General features: G+C 31.2%; 1 protein-coding gene across 1 annotated transcript in view; it reads right to left on the bottom strand.

Annotated features, from left to right (window-relative positions):
• Positions 1–340: 340 nt before the first annotated feature.
• Positions 341–11033, bottom strand: part of LOC143082230 (receptor-type tyrosine-protein phosphatase gamma-like) — a 33055-nt gene continuing 22362 nt past the window's right edge. The window contains exons 14-20 of the mRNA XM_076257814.1: positions 8543–8642; positions 7310–7383; positions 6485–6613; positions 5459–5581; positions 4780–4916; positions 4037–4172; positions 341–3548 (exon numbers count right to left, since the gene is read on the bottom strand). Of these exons, the coding sequence (XP_076113929.1) occupies positions 3477–3548; positions 4037–4172; positions 4780–4916; positions 5459–5581; positions 6485–6613; positions 7310–7383; positions 8543–8642 (771 nt within the window). The 3' untranslated portion in view covers positions 341–3476. The remainder of the gene's footprint in view (positions 3549–4036; positions 4173–4779; positions 4917–5458; positions 5582–6484; positions 6614–7309; positions 7384–8542; positions 8643–11033) is intronic.

The raw sequence follows: 11033 nt of genomic DNA, 5'->3' as shown, positions 1-11033 counted from the left end.
TTTAGTATTTCATGCATTTGTTTGTTATGTTGTTTTTTAACTAAACTGTTCGGTCCTTTTAAACTGATTTTCATAATTTATTTGTATTTTGTGTTGTTAGACCACTGTCTCGGTGAGGGGTTATCGTTGAGTGCTTGAAAACCTGTTTACAAGTTACATTTTTGTAAAAGCAGGTCACACGTTAGAAGCCTGTAATCTATTGGTTATCATTTGTATATGTGTAACATTGTGTTATGTCAGGGCGTTTATAAGCGATATCATTTTTGAATTTTGTGGTAGACTGCATATATCATATAAGGAAAAAAACATAATTGAAATAAGCAAAAGCCAACTTTATTTATAACTATCTAAATACAAAAAAAGAAATTGAACAAATTGTATAAGAAAAACAAAAGCAAGGTATACACTAACAAGTAAATAAATCATAAACACCGTACACATAGAATCATAAGTGTCATGTAAACTGTTATTAATATAAAACAAGAAGATATGGTATGATTGCCAATGAGACAACTCTCCACAAGATTAACATTGTTTTTGTGTTATATACACATGTACATAAAAAAGTACATACTGTTAATTTTTGCGATAGCCTACGTTGATATTGGATTTTGATAGCTTTTATCTTATGCTATGATAAATACATTCCCTAGAACTTACATACACGTGGTTATTTTACCTCGGTAATCACACTCACACATGACAGTAACATAATAACAGCCCCTACAGATTGCATGAGAAATTAATATATAACTTGTGATTTAGTCATGTTATGAGCCAAGAATAGAGCCATAAATTAATATATAAAATGCTATTGGTTGTATTTTTACTAGAAGTGTTACTGTTTTTGGTGCTACCATTTCAAAATAATCATTTGTTGGAATATTGATTTTTAAAGTACAAATGTAGTAAAAGAAATATAATACAAATACTAAACTCCCAAGAAAACAAAACATCCTCTTAACCTTAACACATCAACCGAAGGAAGACCAGCTGTCATATGTCTAACTTGAAACAAGTATTTCCTTACTAAGCAAATGTCGGTTTTATAGAGAGCTCTCACTTACAAGTATATGACAGATGCATCGAAATCTACCTTCTTGACAACAACAAAGTGTAAGAAAAATAAAGAACCATACTAGGTAAAAAATATGGTGTATAGCAGTAAACATTGTGTTATAATCTTAATCCCAATAAAACAAGTAACTATTTCAGCATAGGAAAACCAAATGGCGTAAAAGCACAATGCAAATAATCAAATTGAAAGCAATTCTGCCATAATAAAAAAACATGACCATAAAAATTAAGCAATACCAAACCGATATTACCAAACAAAAAGACTGAACACTTGAGGTTGAAAATACACAAATACGAATAGATATAACCACATTACACGTAATAGATATGATAAACAACGTCAATACCTAAAATCTCTATTTGAAGACAATCATAGATTATTTTTGGAGTGGAAAATTTATCAAAAAGGGCTATTTATGAAAAGCAAACTAGACGTTATTTGACAAAACCACGGTTCCTCAACTCTCTGCGCAGACATTTCGTAGCAGCTGAAAGCTCTTGAAAACCGAATGAATTAGGAAATGAATATTTCATATGCAGGTTAAGTTGGTATATTTTTGCTAAGAAAGGGAAAATTTCTAAAATAAAAAAAACGTTATTTTGTCAAAAGATGCTAATGGAATAATACAGGATTTCATTGTAAGTGAATACAGTTCATTTCGAAAAAAGAAATAACCACATCCCCACTCATCTGTAGGAAAGGCATGTTTTTTTTATTAAGTAAACCAACCTTTGAAATTTATCCATAACTGATGCAAGTGAAAATATATATTTGAATGTGTATCTGTCCACTAATCAAATACTAATGATAAATAAAATGAAAGAATGTACCGTTAGACTGAAATTTGCTATCCACCTATAAATATATTCTTAGAAATATCACAGTACGTAGTGTATACATATAGATTCCTACACTGCAACAAGTGTATTACGATATTTCTCCACTCGAGACAGTTACATTTTATTATTTAAAGCGCGAGGCTTGCCGAGCTCTTTAAATAACTAAAATTTAACTGTCGAGAGTGGAGAAATATCGTAATACACGAGTTATGGTGTAGGAATCTGTTTCTCTAATGATTTTTATCCTTCCTTTTCAAAGATTTTCAGAAATTTGTGTTCTTTATATGCGACGTCATCAGGCATGGTCGCCTTTTTTCATGACGTCACAATAGGAAAATTCAGAAGAAAACAAAACATTTAGACGTCATAATCAAATTTCGACTTATCATTTGCCGAGAACAGATTTTTCACTAGTGAGGAGAAATATTTTTCTCACACCGGTCAGGAAATGTGAAAATAGCACAAAAGTTAGAGAAAAATGAATATGGGTTACTCGGATTGAATAGATAAAATGTTTAAAGAAATAAGACTATGAATGAGATCAAAATGAAAAATCTATGTAAGTATAGGTTATAACATGCCCTTTTCCATATTGGTCCTGGTATCATCCCGAGACTCCCATATCAGCCTCGAGGCTTTAGCCGAGGGCCGATATGGGTCGAAGGATGATACCAGGGCCAATATGGAAAAGACATGTTATAATATTTTTATCACATATTTATGTTCTGCAGAATAGAGAAAAAAAGGTCAATTATAACAATTTAAAGAAAGATAAAAGGTAAAACCTTAAACATTTGATCACACACGTGTCGTTAGGGATACAATGACGTGACGTCATTTAGAATCAGGGCACAATATCAATATCCTCTATTTTGCCCCGGGCAATTTTGAGGTTATTGCATATGCAAAACCCGACGTATTCGTTACAAATATGTGATAATGAAATTTAATGAATGCTAAGCTAATACTGTTGTCCAATTAAGTCAAGCACATGCATGTTGGTCTGGCGTACTTGAGTAAAGTAAATAATATATAAACAAAATGTAAATTAACCACGCATTTTATAGCAATTTTAAGCGAAATCAAAGTTAATGTATTGATGTATTGTTAAATTCAGATTTTAATGGATATTTACATAAACATTGAACTTTTGTTTTGTGCAAAAACTGGTACAGCAACAAGTGTAATACATTTTATTCGAAAATGTCTAAATAAAGCAATAAGGGCTAATGACTTTTATTAAAAACCTTAAATGATTTAAGATAAATGGTTTATGATGTCATTAGCGTAATACTTGATTTGACTTCATTTATCTTAACATTGTTGTTGTTGACTATATATTACGATCAATTTTGAAAACAAACAATATGTAGTTGCTTAACAATTTACCAATACAACTACAAGAAAATAAAACATCGAGTATCAATTTCCAACAGTTTGCCATCTGCTGTAGTACAACAACATGTGCAGAATGTATGCAGCAATATTTACAAATAGACAATTAATAATGACACATTACACTTCGTTTTTACTCAGTCTTTTCATGAATTTGTTTAAAACTAGAAATTAGCATAAACATTTGCAGACTCCAGGTGAACTTGCAAAGCTTCATAACATCTCTTGTATTCCTCCTGCAAAAACAAAATGATTTATTCATAATGAATGAAAAATGATAATGCGTAATATAAATATTTTTTAAACGTCGAATATCTGTTTGACAGAATATCTCGATTCGAGATGAGAAACACGTTTACTAGTTGACCAAGCCCTGTTAGATTACCTAAATTCGTCTAATGTTTTCTGTGATTTTTTTTTAACAAAGTATTTAGTTTTCAGTCGACTGGAGTTTTTTCTCTTCAAGCTTATTTTAAAGACAGTGCAGTGACCGATAGTTGCTTAAATGATCATCATTTTGACGATGTTGGAAATTGTCTTACTTGTAATCATACCACATCTTCTTATTAAATATTGATGCTCCAAAAGAAAGAAAAATAAGAATTATTCAAAGTATGTTAATCGTGATAACACGTTGAAAAGAAAAATACATCTATGAATAATCAATGAAATGTCTGTCAGTCAGAGTCAGTAAATAAGTGTGTATTTTAATGTTTGTACTTACAAAGTCTGTGAAGAACTCGGGACGTCTCAGTTGTAGAAGTCTCACAAGTTGGAAGATGTCTGCATTGTTGTCAATCTGCATACTGGCGACAGCATTAGTGAAAACACAAAACAATCCACAATTCTTGGCACCGTCACTGTGTTAACAAAATAGCAATACCATTAGATAAGATATAGAGAAGTACATCAAATAAGACATTCGAAACTCAAAGAAAAATTCAAAACCGAATACCTTATGACCTGGCAAGATAAAAAGTTCAAACACATGAAACGAATAGACAAGAATTGTCTGGCCTTAATACAGGCATTCCCGTATGTAAAAGTGTAAAATATAGTGTCAGTACATTGGCAGCTGTACGGATGTTAGAAGGGCGACAAAAACAATTTTTCCCTATAAGTTCACAGGAAAACATAAATGTTATCATTGAGGTAAAAAAAAAAACAACAGCAACTGATGACAGTTTTCACTTCCACTCTTTTCACTTACTAGTAATCAGAATCATTTTTGGCATTTTTTTCCGAGAAACGAATCGTCTGAATATGATTAAATAGGAGTTCAAAATTCCAATTTACAGCAAAATATTACATCAGCATTTTCACCTTCACCATTGAGGCAAATGATATTATTCTTTCCAATAATTTTATTCTTAACCTTTCATTTACTATTCTTTTGATATGTCTAACATTTAACCGTTAAAGAAAAACAATTTCATGTTACAGACGAATAAGATGCATTCTTTATACCTGCTTACAACGGTTATCGGATCATTTGACATAGTTGCACGTGTTGAAATAAGGTCAGCAAGTTTACCGAGTACAGCAGGGTCAGGTATACTGTTACAGATGGCTTGAAACAATACTATTTGTCTCGGCTTGTCATCCTATACAAAAATAAACATTTGAATTTATGATATATTTTCAATTTTGCTCTTTTTTGTTTGATGCTCATAAATGTGCATTATTTGTGATTTCCCTACTTTTGACCTCAAACGAACACAAAGAATGTCATTCAAAAAATGTCGTGTACAACAAAACATTAATCATACGGTTTTATCAAGTACGTGTTCAGACAGACAAAGGCGAGTATTTGTTGAAACATTTGATTTGTCAGTTTGTAACTGTACGTTTTGAATTAGGCTTCAATAATAACATTTACAGTACACGTTTGTACAGATGCGTTTTTAAACTATTATCACATCATTTTTATGTTTAAAGCCAAAAGAATTTGAAATTCCAAAACATAATGTAAACGTTAAAGAACTGCTAAATCAAAAAGGACCAATCAATAGCAAAATTCGCTAAAGGAATTAAAGCTATGCATTGAGAAATACATTCATTATTTTCCGAATAATATTTTCCGTTTCTTTTCGATGTCGTGACCATTTATAGGTTTTTATGCAGTATAAAAAGTAGCATATCTTACCTTTCTAGAGAGAACCATGTTTATCTTTGTGATGTCATTTTCGCCTTTTTTTCGTGCAGATATCTTTATACCGAATGGACCAACAGTCAAATCATCACCCGATTGTGAGTACAACAAGTCAGCCTTAAATATATTATAAAAATGAACATGTGATATTGTTGGTCTTATAAGAACCACACATACACAAAAATAAAGATTGATATATGAAATAGACTTGAATTGTAACAATAGTTATCAAAGGTACCAGGATTATAATTTAGTACGCCAGACGCGCGTTTCGTCTACATAAGACTCATCAGTGACGCTCATATCAAAATGTTTATAAAGCCAAATAAGTACAAAGTTGAAGAGCATTGAGGGTCCAAAATTCCAAAAGGTTGTGCCAAATACGGCTAAGGTAATCTATGCCTGGGATAAGAAAATCCTTAGTTTTCGAAAAATTCAAAGTTTTGTAAACAGGAAATTTATAAAAATGACCACATTATTGATATTCATGTCAACACCGAAGTGTTGAGTACTGGGCTGGTGATACTCTCGGGGACGAAACGTCCACCAGCAGTGGCATCGACCCAGTGGTGTAAATAGGTATCAAAGGTACCAGGATCATAATTTAGTACGCCAGACGCGCGTTTCGTCTACATAAGACTCATCAGTGACGCTCATATCAAAATATTTATAAAGCCAAATAAGTACAAAGTTGAAGAGCATTGAGGATCCAAAATTCCAAAAAGTTGTGCCAAATACGGCTAAGGTAATCTATGCCTGGGATAAGAAAATCCTTAGTTTTCGAAAAATTCAAAGTTTTAAATGTGATCACAACTTTACTTAGCGCATATTTTTACTTCAACTTCTTGAGTAGAAAAAGTGACACAGTCAGATTCATTATAAAAGCCAAAAAACTAATAAAAGTACGAAACATATTATCTATATAAAACTTGAATACCAGTGTCAAAAGAGTATACAACTGTACGCCCCATTTATGAAACACTGCTCTTAGTTCACTTTAGTATAAAATGTATTTCGAACCTCGTTGGCGTCGTTAATAATCAGTACAATGGTGGAAGAGCTGTGGTCCCGTATCATTGTCCAGAAATCTACCTTAGTATCTGGTAATGGTAGCTGTGTGGTAATGTATCCAACAAACTTGGTGTAAGACTTGAATACACAATTGTAACATTTGACCATAGGTCATTACAAATGTAACAAACGAAAAATAATATTAAATAAATAATAATACCTTGTTTTAAAATAAATCAATTGGTTGACAATACTTGAGTTTCATTTGTCGTTTATGACAATTAAATAAAACGAAACCTTGTAAAGATATAAAGCCTTTTGTAAGTTCAAAACGTCCGTATTTTACCTCTGAAATGTGCAACACTTAGCATTGTTTTCTAATAATAAGTATCAAGTAACATAATATTCCCATTTTTTTGTAACAGTGCTTTCGTTATGTCACTGTATAAAAATCTAAAATCGACACAATAATCAAAACCCGCATACATAATCTCTTTTTCCTTTACAAAATCAGATGATAAAACTGTGCTAGGCTTTTATGTATACATAAACATGTGCTTCTTAATTTGTGATACTTGAATATACTTTGTTATATTTCTGTCTGTTGTCTGCATTTTATATTTTGGTATTAATCCTACAAGTCACTGTAAAATGTTTATACCACCGTTCAAATATCTGGTATGTAAACTACCTTTTTGTTAATATATCGAATTATATTTAAACAGGGAAAAAAATATTCACAGAAAGCAGATGTTTGACGGTTTCAGACTGAGGTGTTTGAACGCTAAAGAAATAACTGTAATCACTGAAAATGCTGAGATTTATAAAACTTACAGGTACTTGTACTGCATTGATATAATCTGATCTCCCTTTCCCATAGGATACAAGATAAACTCGCTTGTCATCCACTAAAATCACAAAATATGTTACTTATAGCATTTAATAATACATAATGAGTGATGAAATTGACAATTGATGGCATTGATATTTTTTTTTTATTTAAGATATAAAATTGAAAATGTGGAATATGTCAAAAAGACAACAACACGACCATAGAGCAGACAACAGCCAAAGGCCAACAGTGGGTCTTCAATGCAGCGAGGAATTCTCTCAACCGGACGCGTTCTTCAGCTGGCCCCTAAACAAATATGTATTCTAGTTCAGTGAAAATTGACGTCATACTAAACTCCAAATTATACACAAGTCACTAAAATAAAAAATCATACAAGACTTAAAAAGGTCAGTGGACCTAACTTGGGACAGGTATTATGCTAGATATATATAGATTTTTTCACTGCATCAAGTGTGATACGCTATTCATTCAATCGAAAGAGGTAATTTCTCACATTTGAAACGCATGGCTTGCCGATCGTTATAATTTTTTTTTAAATATAACTGTCGAGAGTTTATAAATATTTTATTGCACGATATTTGGTAATGGAATCTGTTTCTCTAATGATTTTTAAACGATACGCAGATCTACACCATCTTCATTCTTCTCTTCGAGAGAGATGTGTGGGTTCTATGTGACGTGGTTTTTAGGAGGAAAGCACGAAAACATGATGTTACGATCAAAATTTGACCGATGAATAACTTAGATCGAACAAACCACACGTTGATTAGATAACAAAACCCAGTAGGTATGGTGAATGATTAATCGATTTAGATTTACAGAAATTGAAAAAAAAAAAATCTACTATCGTTTTATTATCATAATTGACGTAATCTCTATAAATCTAAATTATTTTAAAGTTACATATATCTTTTTACTTCAACTAATTTTGTTTCGTTGACGTGTCATGACGTTTACCTAACATCTCTACTTGTAATTGAAGTCAGGAAATTAGTTTATTTGTCAGACCATCAACATTAAATTTGACACAATTATGAAGTAACATGTTTTTTTTTCATTTGATCTACAATCAGAAACTGATGGTATTGTTTGAAAAGAACCTTTTGTTCCAAAATTAATGTTTTTTATAGTTTTAAATACACAAAATTAAGACTGTGAATATATCTCGTCGCTCTCCTCAAGCAAAATATTTAAAAAAGAACATCATAACTTACTGGGTAGAACATCTTTGTTTCTGTTTTTTGCTAAGTTTGTTGTACTCATTGCAGCATTATATTGGTTGTGGTTCTGATCATCCTTCGTCGCATTTAACATCTGCAGTAAAATTATTTGATTGGACTTTTTTACGAACTAGCTTTTTTAATCTTATTTATGTTTTTAAGTTACTAGTTACCATCATTAGTCAAGCTTCAGACATAAAATTTGACAAACTACAAAATAACATGCTTGGGAGTCACAAAACAGAAGGCCTAAACGGAATTGAAACACGGTTAAAGGTCAAAATCATTCTAGAGGTTTTTTCTAAGCTAAATAGAGAATTAAGTATTTGAACTAGAGGTAAGAAAGAAAGTTTGAATAGAAATCAACACGGAGAAGCAGCATACATATTAATATAAAGTGGTTTTCATTTGACATTGTTAAATATTATGCCGCTGAAATTGACAAATTGAAAGTGTCAAGAGATTAATTATTACTAAGATATTATGCAATGCACATTAAATCTAGCGGTCTTTACAATTCCATATAATTTTTATGAAACATGAAAGCAAATCGTTGACATATTTCAGTCATAGAGCCCCTGAAATATCCACACGAATCAAGTTTGAAGTCTTAGAATGGAACGCTTTAAAGGAGTGTGATGTTAATGATAATCTTGAATATTATGTATGTTATGTGTAATAATTAATGATTTTCGACATACAAATAATACTATAATCAGATAAGATAATTCTTAAGTAAGAATAACTTAAAAGCAAAGAAGAGTAAATACAATTGAAATGACATATATATTGTTAATAACTATTATGATTTAAAACTGACAATAGCTGTATCAAAATTAATCATGCTTTAAATTTGTTGTCATGGAAAGCATAGTAAACATAGCACATCTTATTCGACTAAACGTCATATCATCACATGCAATGTAACAATGATCTACTAACTAAGCACCCACAATAAAGTCATATCTTTCATATTACGTATATTAAACAAACCACGAAAGCATAAAGCATATACGTCTTAACATTATTACGGAAGAACGCATTGAGTATGAATATGAAGCATGAACATAAAAAGCCATGAAGAAAAAAATAGTGAAATTTGTAAAAAGATACATGCAAGAAAAATAATACATTTACTGATACGTTTATCTAAACATGCAAAAAACTCATAACTGTAAACCAATACTCTTCGTCATAATAGACAGTGCACTTTAATTACAATCAAATGATTTCTTATAAAAGATGATGTGAGATAACAAAATCATAGGAGGAGATAGTCTTACTTACTGAGGGTGACAGACCCTTTGTTTCTCCTACATGTTGTTCGAGTTCCTGAATAGCGTTTAATTCAAACATATAATTGATTTAAATAGATGTTCATGAAATTGAAAATAACAATCTCATAAACATGATTAAATTATTCGAATAACTGTATAAAACACGATTTTTTGAAGTGTCATCCATTTTTGATGCAGAATTTACTGTTGTTGTTATATACATATTAGATTTCTTAATACCTACATTTGACGTATGTTTCATTATTATACGTTATTTTGGCTAACAGCAATCTCGCGTAATTGTTTATATCAAAATGAATTGCATGACTTGGTACATACATGATGACACACGTTTCCTCCATCAAGTGCGCAGGTAAATATAAGAAAAACTTGATAGCAATCGTATTTTCAAAATCATAGCGGAAAAATGTAAATATATGTATTGCATGCTTTTTTTTTAGTAATTTATTAGGGTTGTAGAAGCGTTGACCATGCGTACATTTTTAAAACGAAACCCTACAGCTCTTCACACAAAATGTACTTTGGTCGACGCGTTTACACCCCAATGAATTTACAAAAATTCTTAAATATATATTAAGTAATGTTTGTAGATCAGTAACATAATGTATCTATCATTTCAGTGTCGTTTATTTGAATTTTCCGAAAAAAAACTAAGGATTTTTTTATCCCAGGCATAGATTACCTAAGCCGTATTTGGCACCACTTTTTGGAATTTGGGATCCTCAATGCTCTTCAACTTTGTACTTGTTTGGCTTTATAAATATTTTGATATGAGCGTCACTGATGAGTCTTATGTAGACGAAACGCGCGTCTGGCGTACTAAATTAGAACTCTGGTACCTTTGATAACTATTGTGAAGGTTTAACGTTAACCTCTTCAGGTTTGTCATTATGAATGTCTGTGATTACTTATTGAAAGAATACAGAGAATATGCATTTCCAGAACAAAAGGTCAACAACACGTTTCTTGACGTGTAGGACAAATACATAAATAAATATTAGCTTCATTCTATACAACAAAATCTGATTGGGGACCTTGATTTTAAAAGGTAATAAAACACCTACAATACCTAACATAACCTTAACAACGAAACAAGTCAGAAGTTTTGATTTGGTAAGTTTAACAGTCTTTGTTTTGACCGTCTATTACCTATTAGGTTCATTGCATTTTCATCCTTCAGGTGTTGT

This window comes from Mytilus galloprovincialis, chromosome 7 (genome assembly GCF_965363235.1).
Source record: "Mytilus galloprovincialis chromosome 7, xbMytGall1.hap1.1, whole genome shotgun sequence".
NCBI classification, from domain to species: domain Eukaryota; kingdom Metazoa; phylum Mollusca; class Bivalvia; order Mytilida; family Mytilidae; genus Mytilus; species Mytilus galloprovincialis.
This window is presented reverse-complemented; position numbering and strand designations above follow the sequence as displayed.